This window comes from Apodemus sylvaticus, chromosome 1, assembly GCF_947179515.1.
Source record: "Apodemus sylvaticus chromosome 1, mApoSyl1.1, whole genome shotgun sequence".
NCBI classification, from domain to species: domain Eukaryota; kingdom Metazoa; phylum Chordata; class Mammalia; order Rodentia; family Muridae; genus Apodemus; species Apodemus sylvaticus.
The window spans coordinates 127,379,846-127,400,535 of record NC_067472.1 but is presented as its reverse complement, the minus strand read 5'-3'; the positions used below and the strand labels follow the sequence as shown (position 1 = coordinate 127,400,535).

Here is a 20,690-nt window from a genome sequence, read left to right as displayed (position 1 = left end):
GCTTTGGGTTTATATCCAGATGAGGCCACCACTAGGGTTCCATTGGTCAGCTTCCCTGGATGGCCATGCTCCTGCCCAGCATCCTGTTTGTTCCACTATTGGCATCACTTCTGCAGTGGTGGCTCCAGCAGCCTCCTGTACTGAAAGCAAAAAGGGAAGACTTGACCCTGGAGTCCACGAGTCAGGGATATGCGTGTGTGCACAGGAGGGCAGTGGCAGGCTCTCGGCGGAGCCTCTGAGTGGGAACCTTTCTCCCTGAAAGACCCGAGGTGTCAGGGGGATTGGTTTCCCAGAATATAGCCCCAGCTCCATGGGGTAGTCATGACAACCACAGAAATCAAGCCCAAGGCATTAGACAAGTGTGAGCGACATGCCCTACCCCTCAAGCTCTGCTCCAGACCCCTCACTCCGACTCCCTCTGCCACTGGCCCCGGCAGCATTGCTTCCTGGGAGATTCTCTAGTTGGTCTTTGTATTTCAGGCCTTCAAAATAATGTCCCTAGAGGCGATGCTCTCTCTCTCTCTCTCTCTCTCTCTCTCTCTCTCTCTCTCTCTCTCTCTGGACTCAGCTAGCCCAAGCTTCTCGCTTTTGCATCAGAGGTTCAGGGATGTTTGTTGGGACTGAGGCAGACCTGCTTCTAAGGAATGTCTCTTCTTTGAGCATGTGCTAAGCCCAGTAGGGATAGGAAGGGCGTCGTCAGCCAAGTCCTGCCAGAGGCTTGCAGCCATGCGGTAGGAGCCCCTGCTTACCGAGCGCTTTCTGTGTGCCCAGCACAGGGCTGCATGTGACACAGGTGATCTCCTCTACTGGGAGGTGGGCCTGCTGATTCTATTTGATGAAGAACTCATTTCTAAGGTCACTAGCTACTTAGCTAGGCATGACCTCAGCATGCACCCTACCCTACCACACCATCACGCTGCCTTCTGCACACAGCAACAAGTACCAGGACAGTGATGTGCAGTGGGGACAACACCAGGAGCCAAGAACGGAGGAGCTGCCACCCAACCCGGCAGGACCCCAAGGCCTTGAGCACCACAGGTCAATGCTTTACAACCAGCAGTGATTCCAGCTCACTTTCACCTGGGGGATACCAGCACTCATGTCTGAAGGCTTTGGTTTTGGTTTTTCCCAAACTCCTGATCCCAAAACCATCCCCCTGCCTCAACCTCTGAGGTATTTGGGACATCTGCAGGGAATTTTGGTTATCACAACTTGGTGCGGATGGAATATGCTGCTGGTGTCTGGTGGGTAGAGCCCAGGGATGTGCTAAGCATCCCAAGTGCAGAGCCCTGCAGGGCCTTTGCTGTCAGAACACTGGCATTGGGAAATGGACGTGAGGTTGGCGAGCAGGCTGGTTGTGAGTAGTCACCACTGGTAACTTCCCTTCCACCTCTAAGCCTTAGGTTCACAGCTTGGGACACCAGCACAGGCTGGCATGGCAAAGGTGGGCTTGGTTAATACACTGGATGACAGCTGGGGTGGACAGGCTGTATGGCCTGGAGAACTATTTAAGGGCTAGAATACTCCTAGTCTGTGACTTCAGACTAGGGATGGGCAAGGAGGAACTGTCCCCCCCTGCAGTCTGCTGCGTCATTTTCCAGTCTTTGGGAAATTCTACCTCAGGGTTCCTGGGACCCCGGCTTTCTGGAATCCATTTACATTACCTTCTGGCTAGGCAGTCCCACCCTGAACCCATGCTGGGTGTCGATTCTTCTGCGCTGGTACTAGGGAAGGGACTTACCCGGACTGGGGGAGCTGGGCCACTGAGGTTCATGCCTAGAGCTTTCTTTAGCAGGAGGATCCGGAGCAGATCATGACTCAGCTGCAGTCTCTGGTCCCTCTGGGTGTTAGGGGGTGCTGTCCCCACCAGTGACAGGCTCGGGGGTTCCAGACTCTTCTTGCCCATGAAGTGACCTAAAAAAGGAGGTGCCACGGTACATGGAAGCTAGGGATGAGGACTCTATTACCATAAGCAAGTTCTAGTCTATTCTACCTTTCAGCTCTCACAGAGGGAAGACAAGAAACATTCTCCTCAGTAAGAAGCCACAGATCTCTGGGTGGAGGCAAAGCTGACAACCTCCGCTTTTCCTGACCCGCTGGAGGACAGAAGAAGGGTCAGGAGAGCCCAGGACCAGGGAGATTACCTGTCCGGGAAGGCAGTGGAGAAGGTGCCTCTAGATGGATGTGCAGAGGAGACCCGAAGGGAGAAGACCTGGCAGTCTGCCTAAGGGAAGGGGGACCGACGGGCAACCAGATCTAAGATGCTGGCCCAGATCTGCCTAAAACTTGCTGAGTGGGTTATCTTAGGCAAGTCTGTGAGTGCTAGGGTCTCAAGATTCCCATCTGTTAAATTTGATGAGCGCCCCCGGGGTCTGCAGGAGCTCCGCTACAAAGAGCCTCCAGAGGGTTGAAAAGGAAACTGAGGACCAAGGAGAACGAAGCACGCTTGTGGGGGGGTCCCCTGACACTTACCGGTCGCCCAGAGGTTGCCCCGAGGGTGCACTCGAATCTTGCTTGCTCGGCTGCGGGGCTCCGGGAGATCCCAGTTGAAGGGGGCGACGCCGGAAGCGAACAATGTGAAGAGCAGGAGACCACGGAGGAACCAGGAGCTCCCTGCCTGCCGGGTCATGGCTGTGCCAAACAGGCTCTTCTCTGGCACTCTCAGGATGCTAGTTCCCGAAGCCCGCCTTCCAGCCTTTTAAACTACAGCCTGGAGCGGAGTCTGCCTGAGGAGCTCGCTCCGCCCCAGAGCCCCGCCCCCGCGGGCTCCGCCCACACAGCCTTGCATCCCAGAGTTTCTAGGAGAAACCCACCACAGACAGGCGTGTGGCATCGTCCCCAGGAAAGGGGCTCCCAAGGCTATCGACAAAGCTTTCTGCTATCATGTTGTTACTTCAGTCTTTAAAGCTTCTCTTTAAAGCTGAAGTAGAACAAGAAGCCCTGCGCTTGGCAACGTGGGTTTGGCATCATCTCGCAGAGGAATTCCAATGTAAGAATCCTGTCACCTCGTCTTAAACCATCTGAGCCTTGCTTGTATTGCTTTGCTCTCACAAATGGTACACATTGGGTAACTTGGAAAAGTTCTGTGCCCAGAATGGGGACAGAATGGTGGGGAAGGGAGCGAGGGGCTGTCTCCTGGCAGTGGCACCCTTTAAAGGGCCTGGCTTATTACACTGGGCATTAGGCCAACCTACCCTGTAGGTCAGATCAGTGGAAAGACTGCTGGGCCAGATGACTTTTCTATTGTAAAATGGAAATAACCATAACGCCTATACCTTTAATAGTTTTACATGTTTTAGTACAACTATTTGTGGTGTATTTCTTTTTGAGGAATGGTCTCTCTGTGTAGCCCAGGCTAGCCTCAAATCCAGAGCTGCCTACCTCTGCCTCCTAATGCTGGGACTAAAGGGTGCACCACTGCCTAGCAGCACAACTACTTGCTGAGGAGCAGAACTCTGCCTTCCTGAGCTGTCCTTACTGGACTTCAGTCATCAGTGGTACCCCTGAATAATCAGGGGTAGATATCAAGGAGTAACAGATGGAATGGGGTATTAAGTCTCGAACCCTTTACTGCCACATTTGAGCCTCCTAGCATAATCTTTTTGTTTTGTTTGAGACATGAGCTAGGAAGCTCTTCTGTCCTGGAACTCGCTACATAGACCAGATTGAGTTGAATTTACAGCAATCCCCCTGTCTCAGGTCCCTAGGTACCAGACTACAGGTGTGAGGCACTCTCCTTGGTTTGCGGTCCTTACTGCTATACACAGCTAGCTGAGCAGGCCCAGGAGTCTCATGGACCACCATCCCAGAGTGCGTCTTTGCATTCTTGTGGAGGTCAGAAGTTAGCACGTTAGGCATTTTCCTCAGTTGTACTCATTCATGTGTGGAGGAGGCCAGAGGACAACTTTGTGATACTATGATACCATGGAGCACCGCCTCATACACCCAAAGCCCTCATACACTGAAGTCACGGGTCAGTTCTTACCTTCTGCTTTGCTTGTTTCTGCTGTCTGTCATGTTGTCGGGTTCAGCAGGCCGCAGTCTGGGTTATTCTTCTACCCAGCTCTCTCATCTCACCATAGGGTCACCGACTGCATGTATGTCAGTGCATACAGCTTGCCGTGTGGGTTCTGAGAATCTGAACTTAGCTCAGCCTGTTGCAGCAAGCGCGTTTTTATCCACTGGGTCATCTCCCCAGCCCGCACCTTATTTTTTGAGGCCGGGTCTCTTGCTGAAAGTGATTCAAGACTGGCTGACCAGCAAGCCTAGGGATCCTCCTGCCTCCACCTCCCCAGCACTGGGATTTTAGGTGCTTGCGCACACCCCTGGCTTTTTATTTGGTGCTGGAAATCTGAACTCAGGTCCTCATACTTGCATGACAAGCACTTTACTAAGCTGAGCCACCCCAAAGGCTCAGGGAAGCTTTCTGAGGCTGTATTGCTCGAGTGTGGCCCACAGGCAGTGACAGGCCATTTCTGGCCATGGCTTTTCCCTTCAGTCTCCTTGCTTCTCACCTCCGATCTGACATTCGCACCTCCCTGCTTTCTTGTCACAGCTTAGCCATGGTGTTCAGATATAGCTCTTATCACCTTCCCATAATAATCATTCCCCGGCGGCTGCCTCCCGCTGTTCTGCAGTCATCACACGCCCAGACTACCGCTTTGGTCCATGGATGTAGGAACCAAGGGAAATAGTATTTAGTGAGCTCTGACTTCCTTAAGTGCTTGAAGTTATGTTACTGGCTGCGTTCCTCGCGCAGACATTTCACTGAAGTCAGGCTTCACGTCCGTCATGATACCATGGAGCACAGCCTCACACACCCAAAGCAGCGAGAACAGACAGGGCTTTCCCTAACACACGCATGCCCGTTGTCCAGCTCTGTCTGACACACAAAGAAAGCCAGGAAGCCGCTACTCAGTGATGAGAGAGAGAGCTCAGGACGCCAGGAAGCCCCGCGAAGTGAGCAGGCCAGGCAGCTGCCCTAACTGTGCATGTAACATTTGTGCATTTAAGGTGACAGTTACACACTGAAGTAATATTTTCAACCCCAAAGAGGGTTTCTAAAAATGTTTTTGGATTTTAGAGAATTATACTCACTGTGGAGCCCAAGGCTGGCCTTGAACTCAAAATCTTCGTGCTTCAGCCTCTCCAGTGCTGGGATGTGTGGCGCATTACTGAGGGTCCAAGGAGGTTTAAATACTTAGGAACCTGGTACAGAATCTTACGATTTCTAAGAGATTTAGTAATTTGAGCAAACCTGAGGAAGAGAGGACTTTGCAAATCTAGGTTTTCTGCAGTGGCCTATTCAACTTCCAAAGATGGAACAGGGTAAGGCACCCAGGGCAGCAACCTGTACTGGGAAAGAGCAGAGCTCTGCTGTACAAAGACCTCGCAAAGACATAGTGCAAACGCCTGATCTCTGCTTTCTCTCCAGGGTGGGACAGTGGTTAATTCTGAGGCTTGTTAAATAGGAAAACAATAGCTTTTGCCTTTGCAGCCATCATTAGAGCAGCCACCGCCAGAATGAAGCTCAATCCCTTTGTGAGTTCTGACTGAAGCAATTAAGTGGCATTTCAGTGCACCCTCTCACTGTCGCAAGAACATAATGTCTTCCCCTCTTTCCAAAAGCCGAAAGAGCAGTATAGTGTCCATCTGATAGGATGACGACGTCCAGGTTGTCCGAGGACACCACAAAGGTTAGCAGATTAGCAAGGTGGTCCAGGTGTACAGAAAGCAGTGTGTCATCTACACTGAGAAGATGCGGCCTGGAAAGGCTAGTGACACAAGTGCCCAACGTGGGCAGCCGCCCCAGCAGGTGGGCATCGCCAGGCTGAAGCTGGACAAAGACGAGAGAAGATCCTAGAAGGAAAAGCCCAGTAGGAGAGGAGAAGGGCAGATACAAGGGTGATTAAGAAGATGCAGGGAAGAAGCAGACCCTGCATGGCTTCCATCAAAGCCTGCTTCTGTCGAAAACAGGAAAGAATAAAAGTTTGTTATCAACTGTAAAGCACTTTTAGTAGAGCGGATGGTGGGATCCCAGGAAAAGCAAAGTCCGGTGAAGTCTGAAGCCCATCACCAGGAAACGTTCACTTGTCGGTAGTGAGACCAGCGTGTCCACACAACAGAGCAAGGTCCCGCCCAAAGCAGGCCTGTGACACTTTAGTTCCTGAATCAAAATGCCAACATGCCTACATTACTTCTTTCTTTCCTTTCCTTACCCCTTTCCTTCCTCCCTCCCTCCTCTCCCCATCCTCCTCTTCTTCTTTAAAAGAGATCTGCCTGCTTCTGCCTCCTGCCTGCTGGTGGGGTGGAGGACGTGGGCCTCCACACTTAGGATTACCTCAATTCTTGGCCAGTTCTGAGAAAGAATTCTGCAGCACTCTGGTTTGGCTTGAATAAATTGGCAGGCCAATCAAAGCCTGATGTCAGCTAATTTATTTACTTGCCTAACATTAAGTTCTGAATATAAATTTGTCTAACTACACTCCTTGAATTAAAGCTGGAACCAGGCTTACCAATCCAAATAGATGGGGCTATTAAAGCCAAGGTTGTAGTGGAGTGACTGAAAGTGGGCAGAGGCATGCTGGGAATGCCCAAGACAGGCATTCGTAAGTCAGAGGGAATAGTTCAAATTAACTGTATATGAGAAAAGGGCACTGTTTATTATACAAGCTTCAGAAAAACCGGGGTAACAAGACAAAATGTTGACTGATCAGAGTAAGAGACTTAGAAGTGTCAGGATAATGAAGATATCCGATTTCTATTTCCTAAAGATGCCCCTGGGGATTTAGGATTTTACAGATCATCATAAGGAAAGCTCAAATATCTGACAGATGCGGCTTTTTGGTTTGTTTATGTTTTGGGACTGGGTCTCATGTAGCTCAAGTTGGCCTTAAATTCATTGTTTGTAGCTAAGGCTGGGTCTTAAATTCTTGCTGTCCCTGCCTCCATTTCTCCCTGGGCCGGGATTGCTGCCATGGGCTGCTGTGCCCATTCAGGTGGCTCTTTGTTGATGTTGCCAAACTAACTGTACTGAGTAACTTCTGGGGAACAGCCTCAGCAAAACTACCAGGCCAATCTGGACAGGGATAACTATGTAACACCACAGGGTGGCCCAAGAGTTCTCTGCCCTTGGAAACTATTATAAACTTTCTATTATTATTATTATTATTATTATTATTATTATTATTATTACCTCTACTACTACTACAGGGTTGCTCTGTATATCCCCCCCCTCCTCCTCCTACTACTACTACAGGGTTGCTCTGTGTATCCTCTTCTTCTACTACTACTACTACTACTACTACTACTATAGGGTTGCTCTGTGTATCTACTACTACTACTACTACTACTACTATAGGGTTGCTCTGTGTATTCACTACTACTACTACTACTACTACTACTACTACTACTACTACAGGGTTGCTCTGTGTATCCTCTACTACTACTACTACTACTACTACTACTACTACTACTACTACTACTACTACTATAGGGTTGCTCTGTGTATCTACTACTACTACTACTACTACTACTACTACTACTACTACTATAGGGTTGCTCTGTGTATTCACTACTACTACTACTACTACTACTACTACTACTACTACTACTACTACTACTACAGGGTTGCTCTGTGTATCCTCTACTACTACTACTACTACTACTACTACTACTACTACTACTACAGGGTTGCTCTGTGTATCCCCGGTTGTCCTGGAACTCACAGAGATGTCTTTACCTCCCGAGTGTTGGGATTAAAGGCATGTATCACCACCACCCAACTTTGTTTTTATTAATTTTATGCCCATTCTATAAAGCACAGAATATAATATATTTCCTTCTTTGTACTAGATACTAGGAAACCAACAGTCAAAAGATACAGATTTCTTCCAGCAGACAACAGAATCTTTCATTATCTTAGGTTTTACATAAAGCAACTGATTTCAGATCTGGTTTTATCCATTTCCACTCCAATAATGATTTCAACTCTAATTTCTTCAGTTACAATTTTATATTTTATCCCATAATATTAGCTTTATCTGTACTGAATAAATAAATACTAAATAAATTTAAAAATAAAATACTGTACCAAGTATTTTATGACTAAAATGAATGATACCCAAAGATGAATCCAAAGCCAGACCTGTCCCAATGCCTGAAGGACTCAGCCCTCAGTCTAGTGGAAAGAGGGACACAGAGAAAGCCAGCTGCCCTGAGAAGAAGGACAAAGCCCTGGGCGGGCTGAAGCAGGACGCATCACCCGCATTCATCCAGAATAAGCATGACTCCACGGGAAGCCCCAGCATCTCTCTGTGGTCACACTAGGCTCCTATGCGGGAAAGGCTGAGTCCTTGCCATGTCCCACCTGCCAAGGCAGAGTTCTGAGAGGACACCAAAGCCTGCTCCTCCCTCACCTCTGTAGCTGGGTCAATAAGCATCTGCTGAACGAATGAGAAACTTCTTAGCTGCACCCCAGGCAGTGACCAGCATAAGCAAAGGTGGCATGTCAACATGGTAAGACCTGTGTGGATGCAGAGAACAGGGTCTGAGGAGAGCTGAGACAGAAGAGTCAGTCCTGAGAGAGGCTTACAGTGAGTCTTGGAAGAAATGTCTTCACAATCTGTGGTAAGCTTTGATTGTTCTAGTCTCAAAAACATTCCTCGATTAAACAGCGGTTTCTACATCCACACACTTTATGACGATACCACAGGCCCTGGTATTGTTCAGTTCCAGCATCAGAGAACAGATGAAGGTTCAGACAGGCAGAAAACAGCTTGCACCGTCTTCCTGGCTCAAAGAGCACCCTAAGGAAGGGCGAGTCCATGGAGCTGGCTACAATTAGATCATCCCTTGAAGCTCAACAGTGTTAGCACACTGTCATAAGGAGAGCAGTGGCGGACGATGGAATGGTCTCCCCCATGTGATGGGTGACTGGTTGAATGTGATAAACACTAAAGCCCGCACAAAAGCACTACCCTAGAGAGCCTCTGTGCCAGTCCCCAGAAAGAGACACAAGCCATCAAGAAAGCTGAGGCTCTCAAAACCTATCACTCCCTAGGTAAAGTGACAAATGCCAACAGCCCAACCAATAAAGAGAACACAGGAAGAGCCCTTGGGCATGCAGAAACAAGAAAGCAGAATTAACATTCAAGGGTACTTGTGTTGTTTAGACGGAACCAGGGTGAGAGTTAAGTTTTCAGATTCAAATTTGGCAAGGCCAAGAGAGAGAGAATGTACTTACTAAATAACAGGAAAGTACAAATCACGTTAATGATTCATACGCTCTGCTCACAACAACACTAATCTAAGATACTATGCCTCTGCTTCCAGTGCATGACTGTGCCCAGCACTTAATAGACGCTGCTTCATGCTACCGGAGAAACAGTACAGTGCCTATAAAAGGAGGCTCCTGCAGCAGAGGAGCTCACACCTCCCCAGCAATCTTGAGACCATACCCCAAATCCAAATGCTGTAAAGCTGTCAAGGATCAGCAGCAGCAGAACAACTATGTCTAAAGACGGTGAGCCTTAGACAAGCACGGAGGAGAGAAAGGGGCAATGCAGTGAGGACATCACGGACGATGGCACGGAGATGCTCATTTACTACTGGCCACATCCAAATCCTCAACTGAGCTGGCATGCACAGCAGAGGCAGAATGAAACAAACTGTCTGCTTCAGTCACATATACTTCCGAAGTAAGAGGCACCTCCCCCGCCCCAGGAATGGCCTACAGTGCCAACAGATGGGATCGGGGTGGTGGGGGAGTGGCAGGGCAGAGGAATAAGCAGGACATGGCGAGTGGTACTTGAGCAACAGGAAGCAGTAATTGCTAATGAAAATGGATGGCAAAGGAAGACATGGGCTTAGCGGTGAAACAGGAAAATACTACACCTAGTGCCTCCCGAACATGTGAGAATTGGCCGAGAAGCTTTAGCTTAAGAGTGGGAAGGTCAAGTCCGAAGTGTGGAAATGACACAAGGGTCTATTAGCTGGAGCTGTGAGAGCCAAGAGATCATCCTAGCATCAGATTCCAATGTAAAGTTTTATTAGTTCTCACCCCATTTCCAATCTTCCAGTGGCTGAGTCCCCCACACCTCTACTAATCTTGCCAAATCCCATAGAACTGGGAAGTCAATTCAATGACTAGTTATGTTTCTCTGGCATTTCTTATATTTTCTTTGTATTTTTGTCTTGGTGAGTTGGGTCTCAACATGATGCCCAGGTGGTCTCAACCCTGTAGGCTCAAACAGTCCTCCTGCCTCAGCCTCCTGTGTGGTTTGGACTATAAGTATGTACTGATGTGCCTGGCTCATTTCTTACATTTTCTGATTTTTAAGATTTATTTTAAATTGTGTATGTGTACATGAGCATAGGGTTCCAAGAAGACCAGAAAGTGTGGGTCCCCTGCAGCTGGAGTAGGGGCAGTTGTGAACTGCCATGCGGTCTTCTGCAACAGCAGTAAGGACCCCAAGGTGCATTCTGTCTCCAACCACCCCATTTCAAGAATCGTCTTAATTTCTTATATTTTCAAAAAGCTCAAAATGTTTATTATTCTTGAAAAATATATTTTTATTTATGTGTGTGTATGTGTGTGTGCACACGCGCACACTTGTGAAGGCCAGAAGGCAGCACTGGAACTGGAGTCCCACGTGGCTGTGAGCTGGGGTGCTGGGAACTGAACTCAAGTTCCCTAAAGGTACAGTGTGTGCTGTTAACCAACAACCACCTCTCCAGCCTTTATTTTTTTATGTGAATGTATGCACGAATACCATATGTCATCAGTGCCCACGGAGGGCAGAAGAGGGCATCAGATTCCCCATGGAACTGGAAATACAGGTGAGCAGCCATGAGGAAGCTGAGAAGAGACGGAAGTCTGACAGCACTGGTCCTCTGTAAGAACAGCCAGTACTTTTAGTGTTGAGTCATGGTCTCTCCAGCTCCCGGACTCTTAGTGCTAAGTCTTATGTTTTAGCTTTCAAAAATATAAAACTTGGGAACACAATAACTCTCCCCAAAATAATCTTGTTACTTTTGGCTAATAGAATGATTCAAGTGTTTTAAGTGCTCTGGCTACTTTTTAAGAAAAATGTAGCCTTTGTAATTAAGAACTTCTAGCGAAAGAAGGAAAAAGAGCTAGGGCACTGATCAGAAAGAATATGAGCTCTCTCTCCCATGGGTGACTACTGAGGAAGAAATGACAGTGATAATAACCTGTCATGCGCCTGAAGGGGCAGTCTGAGCACCCTGGGATCATGGGAAGTCAGTTTCACAGGTTGAGAAGGCCATCTGTTAAGAGCTGGTATCATTAAGCACCATATGCAAAGTCTGAAGGCTAAGGCCTAGTTAATGGGTCTCAGATAGCAGTATTCTATACAGGGAAGGCTTTGGAAGCTTGTCTATTCCATTCCATTAGCAATATAGCACAGGCTGTCACCTCAGCTGAATAAACAGAAGCTGTCCACATGCTTGCTTTGAGATTTTACATTAAACAAGAAAGGCAGAATTAGAAGTATTTTCTGTTACTGAATATTGGTTTACCCTACATTCTGATTTCAAAATGAAAAGAAAACATAATTGGGCTTTTAGTCACTACTTAAGTTGTCTCCTTAAGCCTGCATTAGAGAAAATGCAAAGCCAGCCACTTAAACGAATGGGGTTTAGGCCAATGAGAATTAGAGAGCAGGGCGCTGGCTTCCACCCCCACCCCCCAACCGGGCAGCTGCCTCATCCAGATGCTAACACATAGCTCTGCGTAGCATCTGGAGATGCAAGAGCCTCCAGCAGACAAAGGGTTAGGTGTCTTTACAGCCAGGTGAGATTTTTCTGGACCTCTCAGTCACACCATCTGGGATTATACATATCTGAGTCACACCTTAGTGAAGAATTGATTGTGACTAAGAGATTTCCTATGAACGTCAATGGCTACTTTGGCTTCACAGAAACAAAAACAAACCTAAACAAAAAAAACCCATTTGTTAATATTCAGTCAACTATTACAGCTGAAGGACTGTTCATACTAAAGTAGCCCAGGCTGGCCTTGAACTCAGAATGTAGTGGAGGATGGCCTAGAACTCCTGATCCTCAGCTTCTGGGGCTGAGATATCCCAGGAGCTGGATAACAGGCATATGTGGCCACGCCCAGCCACACCCAAGCCTTTCTAAGCCTACAGTGGGCACTAAGGACCAGCCAAGAACGGCACAGTTCAGCTTTCCCAACAAACACAAGTCAGGGAAAGGGTTCAATGTGCAAAGTCTTTTATTTAAAATTTCGAAAAGTTAAGACTTAGGACCACCTCAGTATGTGCCATTCCCGGGTACGCACGGAGGAACGGCAGGTCTGAGCTCACGCAGAGCAAACGCTGTGTTTGCATTCACAGAACTCTGTAGGCACTTTAAAAGTGAAGCTTGGCTTCAAAATACAAACACTGGGGGCTTTGGCTCAACCTTTTAATATAAAAAATTCACTGATGTACAAAAATGTGAAAGAGTGACAATGACAACATATGGAACCCTGTGATTGACAGTCCCCTTGTGTGCACTCCACGGTGCACATGCACCCGCCCACACATCCTCAGGTGTGGAAACACAAAGTAATGCAAACCAGTGCTACCAAGAAGTGCCGACATGTGTGTCCTCCGAATATCCGCCAATCACAGGTCAGGATCTACTCCAACATTCAGTAACAGCAAGCTCAGCATCTTCCTAGGGACAGCGAGGCTGACTTCTTACTCACGATGGACCAGTACAAATAAACCGAGTAGAAACAGTACTGCATACTAAAAAATGAAACAGGAACACATGTCAGGGATGCTCCCAACACCTCTTAAGTCTTCATCGTCATAAACTCAATTGTGACCAGGATCAATACTAAACTACATTATTCTTTCATGCTTTAACTGTGATCCATTTCACAGTTTCCAAAGTTAAACAAAAGATCACTAAGCATGTGGCTGCTGAGTGATCCTCTCAACCCAAGATCCGTTCACTTTTAATCAAGCATACAGTTGTACTCTCACCTTAAATTTAGGATAGTCATTCATGAGGATTGTCACAATTCCAATATAGGGAACAAACCTAGAACAAAACAAGTAGACAAACAACTTATCATCAAAGAAAAACACCCTAGATGAAGCAGCTGCTAACATTTACTATTAATCACCAGTACCTTCCAGAGTACTGATTTTCAGTTCACAAAGTCCACTTGTATACATTATATGTTCCTTTCAACAGCCTGTTACAAGGAAGTTAGGATTATTACCATTTTATAGATGAGGAAACAGATCACGCCCAAGGTGCATGGCTTGTGTGTGGTAGAAGCAGTCAGCCCCCAACCAGAGATCTTAGGTCTCTAGTTGGTATCTCCAATGCTAGGGGCTGGAGATAGCTCACAGCCTGCAGGGAGGGGCCAAGCGTGGTAGCACACTGCAAGGCACTTCATGTCAGGTAGTCACTGAAGAGAAGAGCTCAGGGCCCCACCACCCACTCATTTAACCATAGTCTGGCTTTGGCCCTCTTAATCCTGATTCTATTTATTAGTTAGAGTCTTGAAATATAGCCCAGGCTCGCCTTGAGCTTACTTCCACCTGCCGTAGTCTCTTAAAATGCTGGGATGAGTACATGTGTCACTGTGCCTAGCTCTGAAAATTTTCTAGAACCATTTTATCACCACATGCAGCAAACCAGTCTTAGCCTTCATCTTCATATATACTTCTTCAGTATTTTTTTAATTCTTAGATTTATTTATTTTATTTATGTATTTTGCCTGGGTGTATGTATGTACATATACCCAGTGCCCACAGATGTCAGAAGAGGCCCCTGGATCCTCTGGACATGGAGTTACAGATGGTTGTGAGCTGCACATGGGTGTTGAGAATCAAACCCAAGTCCTCTGGAAGAGCTGCCAGCGCTCTTAACCAGGGAGCCATCTCTCCAGCCCCAGTATTTGATTGTAATGGCTACAACTTGCCCTTGAAATCCTTTCTCTTTTGTTTCAATAACCCACAAACCTAATATTTCTACACCTACCTCTAGACTGCTGTATCTGTACTTTTGTTTCTTTCTCAGACTGCAGCTAGAGATGGGTGGCCAAGCCCACCTGGCGTTTACAGTGGCTCTGGAGACCTGACGACACTTCGACCACTGGGTCGTCTCCCCAGCTGTGTTTCCACTAGCTTTCTTTTTCTTCATCCCCTCAAACTGAGCACAAAAACCTGGTGACAAACCTTAACGCATTCCATGCACTTGCCTTTGAGGTCTCTGTCACAATGTTAAGAGCTTTGTTGTTCTAATTATTCGGTACCTGACTCTCCTCTAAGAGCAGCCACCTTGTTCTCCCATAATCTCAAGGCTTTGTACACCAACCTTCCAGTAAACACGCCCAGGTGCACAGCATGCATGTGTGCTCACACGCCCACACCAAGTCTCACCAAGCTAGAGCTCAAACCTCTAGGGCCAGGCTTCATCTGGGCCAGGCACTCACTCTGCTGAACCTTGACTGTGGCTCAGTACTGCCTGATGGAATGTTTGAGCAGGCTTTTTTTCTTTTTCTCGGGAATTTCATTTTCACCAGGCTTTAAATCTCCTAAGTAAGACAATTTAGCACTGTAGCCTTCAGAGCAGAGCTGGGCTAATGCTACACACATTTAATCCCAGCCCTTGGCAGGCAGAGGCAGGTGGATGGATCTCTGAGTTCAAGGCTAGCCTGGTCTACATATCAAGTTCCAGCTCAAATAGTGCTATACAATGACACCTTATTTCAACAACTCACAACAACAACAACAACAACAACAACAACAACAACAATTCAGGATAAAACAAGGAAATTCTCAGGTGTCACTGATGTGATAGAAAAGGAGGTAAGCAAATGCAAATGTCCACCTTTCCTCATTCTCCCGCCACTGACAGACTTCCAAGTAGACTGGTCATAATGTGGCAGTGTCCCAAGTGGACTCCTCTTGTCACCGTCCACTTTCACTGTGCAGACCCTTCCTGCCATGCCACAGGCCAGAGAAACAGAAATCACCTCCCAGTTAACACCTCTGCCATCCAAGGCAAACAGACACCGTTCTTCGTATCCTTCACTTTCTGTTAACAACTCTTCTTCCTTTCCATCCATCTCCTGTATGCTTTTCAGAACTAAACTGGTCTTTCTCCCTCCCTTCCCCAAACTCCCTTTCCACATGCTAATGTCTCTGAACAGTTGGAGCTTCTTTACCAGAGTCACTTGGGGCTTCAGCTGCAGCTCAGAGGGCAGAATGCTGGCCCAGCATAAGGAATGAAGGCCAGGGTTTGATCTCCAGCACCACATAATTCAGGCAAGGGGGTGCACACCTAAATCCCAACATCTGAGAGGTGGAGCCAGGAGTCATCCTCAACTACAACAGGAAGCTGGAGGCCAGCTTGGGCTACATGAAACACTAAATCACCAGGAATACTTTTCTAGTGTCCCCAGGTTTTCTGAGTTTAAGCAAATCCCTGAAACATGCACCCCAAACAATGTTCTTGCACACTTAAGTTCAAGATGTTTAGGTCTGATGTTTAGGTGTGTGGCTCAGGTACATGGTGGCAAGCAGTTTCACCACAGCAAATCTGTGCCAACATGCGGTTTCTCCAAGAGCTACAAAGAGACCCCACAAAGAATTGCTAAGCTCTGGTAGGAACAAAGGCTCTTAACTACTGAGCTAGCAATCCAGGTTTTTCAAAATAGGGTCTCAATGTGCTGCTGCAAACAGCTTCCCCTCAAGAGAGCACCCTGTCCCTGCCCCAGTTATGACTACACATGTGCCACCGCACCTAGACACAAGCTTTATATTGTATTTACATGTAATTTACGTGCATTTTATGGCACATCACTTTTTATGGGATATTTTACTACACGTATACAGTGTACACTACACACATTGGGGTCATTAGTATTTACTCTACCATCAAAGCCTGAGGCAGACTTTAGGGCCATTTTGCCTGATATACTTCACTTCTTGGTAAGCACACGTCCTCTTCTGTGGGGCCAGTTTTGTCTGGATGCTCCAGCATCACGTTCCCCTCTTTACCTCATTCTTTTTCACTCTAACATCTGTACCAACTCTCCTGCCTGTCTCTCATCTTTTTCTGACACTGCTTTCTTCTCTGTGACTAACAGGTCCAACTTTCTGGTTTTCCAAGTAATCTCTATTAAATATTTTTAGTTGGTACAGTATTAGTTTCATTTCTAAAAATTTTATTGTATGCTACCTTGAAAATTAGGACAGGTAAAAGAAACCAAACACACAAGGCCACAACTGTGATTGTGTTTAGGAGACACCCCACATGAGCCATGCCTACACAGCAGGTTAGCACAGTCAGCAGCTGCAGGAGGAAGGGCGTGAGCTGGGCCTGCTAATGAGTGTGGAGAGAAATGATCTGGAAGTAGATAGTAGTGATGGTTCACAAACTTGTAGGTATACTAAAATCTGTGAACTGTGCCCCTTCAAATAGAGAATCTTATGTATGAATTCCGTTTCAGTAACATTTAAAAAAATAATCTGGCTCAGAACCATTGCTGTCAGTGTGGAGTAATCCAGAAAAAAAACTTTTTTTTTTTTTTTTAAATTGGAAGATAGTTGCACCACCGTCCAGGCTTGCCTGAGAAAGTAAGGTACAGCCTGACTCTGAAATATCAGCTCAGTGCTTTATAATACAATTTCCACCAAGGAGGGCGACTCACTACAGCAGGTGTCGAGCTCATGGCAGAGTTGATGAGAGGGAGTTAGGCAGGGAAGCCTGTCTGCCAGCTGTCCCCGCCCCAGGTGGTGTATATTTCATTGAAACAGAACTTAATTCAGATTATTACATTTTTTATTAAAAGCCACTAAAGGGTTTAGACTGTTGAAATTGAGATTTTAGTTTAAATTTTATATAGTTTGGAACTTTAAAAAAAATGTTCAAAAAGAAGGTCCAGGAGAGGATGCCTAAGTACTCTAACCTGGAAAATAAGATGTCTTTTTTTTTTACCCAACCCAGGGCGGCCTAGACAGCTGCAGTGACAAACCAAAGAACCAAATGCTAGCTCACAAAGGGGCGCTCTTACCTGGAAGAAGCATACAGAAACATTTGTCAAAAGGCCTTGAAATGTGCATGTTCTTTACTTAGTAACTGGTTGTTTTTGTTTTTTGTTTTTAAATTTTACTGGGAAGACTGGGTAGAAGCACTGAATATAGCGAAGAACAGTACAGTGTTCACAAAAGCAAACTAGAAATAATGCTAACCAGGGCCAATGCTAGGCCAGCCAGCCAGTGGCCAGCTGTATGAGCTACCCAGAGAATGGAGTGCTAGTCTGTGAGTGATGATAACTGTGAGTGATGATAAATGTATTGATTCATAAGTACACTAATGACCTTGGAGTGAAAAGGTCATTACATGTGCAATAGTGTGACTATTTTCTTATATAACAAATGTTACCAGGCATGACAGCACATGTCTTGAGTCCCGGCACTTGGGAGCCAGAGGCAGGTGGATCTCTGAGTTCAAGGCTGGCCTAGTCTACAGAGTGAGTTACACAGAGAAAACTTCTCAAAATCAAAAAAAAAAAAAAAAAAAAAAAAAAAAAAATTGATGGGGGGGTGGAAGAAAGTACAGCAACCCCACTTTCCAGTGACCAGAGCTTCCTTGTCATTCTAAATGTACCTGCAGATCTACAACTAAAGAAAAAACAAACACTGAGGAGGGATCTGAAAACGACAGGAGCATCTTTGGAAATGAGGAAATTTGGAAACCTACTTCTCAGAGCCACCAATGACCTAATGTAGATTGTATTTAGCTCGAATATAGAATATAAAGGTTCCCCTGAAGTTGTACACACACACACACACACACACACACACACACACACACACACACACACACACACACGCGCGCGCGCGCACGCGCCGCACTCACAGATAAAACACAGTATTATTTGTTTTGATCTTGGATTCCTTTACATTTCTCATAGTACAATTAAAGAGATTTTCTTTCAGAAACAACTACCTGTTCTGCACAGCACAGTGTCACAGTGAGGTGACAGTACATACATGATTTATGTAGTAAGGAGGGGATGTTCTGACAACAGGAAGAATGCTATGAAGCACTAACAGAGAGCCTGCACCCACACACCCTCGTGAGGGACACCATGCCAGCAACTGTGCTGCGATAACTCATGGCTCAGAATGCGGGCTCTGCAGCTTCCGGCCACCTACATCTACCGTTAGCGTGATCTTAGATGCATAGCATGGCTGGCCTGAGTTTCCTCATCTGCAGAATGGGAATCTTAGAATTGTTGGGAGGTTAAAATGAAGCAATACTTATAAGGCACATATAATGAGTCTGGAAATAGCAAGCCCTAATAAAGGTGAGTTATTGTTAATACTATTAATATATTAAAGTAGTAATTCCATACTTCCTTACACCAGTAACTTACAATTCCTGTCCTCCACTGATCTGTTCTGCTGATAATATCTGAAATAAACAGGCTTAATATAATTTAAAAATTTCATTTGATCCCATCAACTTCAAGACTGAAATAAAACAATATTGGCTATATTAACAATAAAATTAATTCAGATGAACAATTTAAATTGTCTCAATAAAATTCTAATAACTTGTTTCATGAAGCAGTAATAATACTATTCTGGATATTAATAGCCTATCTAAGTACAGATATCAATGCTCCTTGGGTGAATTGAATACATGATTCTTGTTTTTAAAGCCAGGATCTCAGGTAGCCCAGGCTAGCCTTAAACTCACAGCTTTTTAGTCTGTCTGGCCTTGAACTCTTTGGTCCTCTTGGTCTACCTCCCAAGCTGGAATTACAGGCATGTACCACCGCACCTGGCCAATATTTTAATTGTGATATCTATTGTACCATCTCAGCACTAGCACTGACTCTCTTCTGCACCTCATTCCTATTCTCAAGAATAGTAAGCCTTAAGACTTAAGTGCACTTTAAGATTTATATCTTTTAAAGGACAAACAGGTGATTTGGTGTAACCAGGCCCAACAGTTGTGCATCAGCCATGCCCAGTGAGACCATGTTTAAAGTAAGCGAAAGGCCATGATGTCCCCTCCCCTGGGTACTTACCCTCTTGCTCTCCCTACAACATCTTTCTTCTCCAGCCAGTGCTGCCCTTGTTTATAGAGGCCTCGATCATCCACGGCATTATTATCTCCTTTGGTTAAAAACTTGATATGCCCATCTTGCCTTAGGAGTAAGGAAACACAAGTCACTAAACACCCGCATGGCATTTAATGCACAGAATCAGCTCGTTACCAAGCACTGGGTGCTCATCATGCCTAACAGCCACTCTTTAACCGGCTGACAGAATGCTGACGGCTGGGCTGCTTCACCCAGAGAAAGCTGAGACCTGAATGGTGATGACACCAAAGTTACCAACACTGCCGCAGAGAGCGTGACAGCCGATGACCATTCAAGTTTTACACCGTGAGGACAAGATCAACTAGCATATAAAATAAATCTCAGTTTTTTAAAAATTTATTTATTATTATATGTAAGAACACACCAGAAGAGGGTGTCAGATTTCATTACAGATGGTTGTGAGGAACCGTGTGGTTGCTGGGATTTGAACTCAGAACCTTCAGAAGAGCAGTCAGTGCTCTTAACCTGAGTCATTTCTCAGCCCTAAATCTCAATTTATATTAGAACATACACAACCAATTTTCTAACATAAAAATAAAAGAACACATTAAATCATCCCTCAGCAAGTAATTGCCCAGATAAAGACTAAGAAGCTACTGGACAGTATAGTTCCTGTAAGTAACATGAACGTTTCTGCTTGCTTGACAAAGAATGTTGGAAAAGGAAACTTGAGATGGAGTAAGAGTCTATGAGGTGCAGCCGTGAGAGGGCTCATCAGGTAATGGTATTTGCCACTACGGTTGAAAACCTGAGTTTGGTGGCCAGAAACCACACAGTACAAAGGAAAGAACCAATTTCCCCAAGTTGTCCTCTGACCTCCATATGCATTAGCAGTGACTCCCAAAAGAAATGTAATTTTAAAACACTGAAGGTAATTAAAATAACATTCCAAGAGTCCATTAAAGCCATATCAACCAGCTGCAGCCGAGGACCTGATATGACCTAGTTCAAACAACAGTTAAAGTCATAATGAAACTGGTAAGTTGAACAACTAGAATGTTAATAATATTAATGAGTTGTTCATTTTTATTTATCATATATTTAGTTATTACTTTTATTATATTTATTATAGTATATGTTTATTCCCCACACTATTTAGGGTTTTGGTTTATAAAAGTTTAGTGGTTATTTTATAGAAATACTAGTGTGTTTCTCAGTAACATAATACAAATTATGTTACTGAGGATCTGGCTTAAAATAATACAACGAGGAAAAGAAGAGAATGCAGAATGGCCACATGCCAACCATCTGGTAGATGGCAGGTACATGGGACTCATTAGACTCCACTGTGCATGCTAGAAAACCTTTAAATACAAAAGGTAAGTGCTAAAGTAACACAGATCAGGGTAAACAGTGGCTGCCTACAGTGCACTGTAGCTCCACCCTTTGTCTCTCTCTAACAAATAAGTAGTTAATAGAAAAACAAGTTTAAAAAAAAAAAAAGCTGGGTGTGGTGGTACACACCTTTAAACCCAGCACTAGGGAGGCAGAGGCAGAGGCAGGCAGATCTCTGTGAGTT

At 45.7% G+C, this 20,690-nt stretch overlaps 2 protein-coding genes across 2 annotated transcripts in view; both read right to left on the bottom strand.

The window, feature by feature from the left end:
• Positions 1–21: 21 nt before the first annotated feature.
• Nmb (neuromedin B) lies at positions 22–2,826 on the bottom strand. The gene is made up of 3 exons (XM_052159788.1): positions 2,473–2,826; positions 1,742–1,914; positions 22–140 (listed from the first exon to the last, which is right to left on the bottom strand). Exons 1-3 carry the CDS (start codon positions 2,627–2,629, stop codon positions 105–107), a joined length of 366 nt encoding a protein of 121 aa, XP_052015748.1. The 5' UTR covers positions 2,630–2,826; the 3' UTR covers positions 22–104.
• Positions 2,827–12,241: 9,415 nt separating this feature from the next.
• Sec11a (SEC11 homolog A, signal peptidase complex subunit) overlaps positions 12,242–20,690 on the bottom strand; it is a 32,023-nt gene continuing 23,574 nt past the window's right edge. Inside the window, exons 4-6 of the mRNA XM_052159778.1 lie at positions 19,097–19,216; positions 13,020–13,077; positions 12,242–12,779 (exon numbers count right to left, since the gene is read on the bottom strand). Coding sequence (XP_052015738.1) covers positions 12,729–12,779; positions 13,020–13,077; positions 19,097–19,216 — 229 coding nt within the window. The 3' untranslated portion in view covers positions 12,242–12,728. The remainder of the gene's footprint in view (positions 12,780–13,019; positions 13,078–19,096; positions 19,217–20,690) is intronic.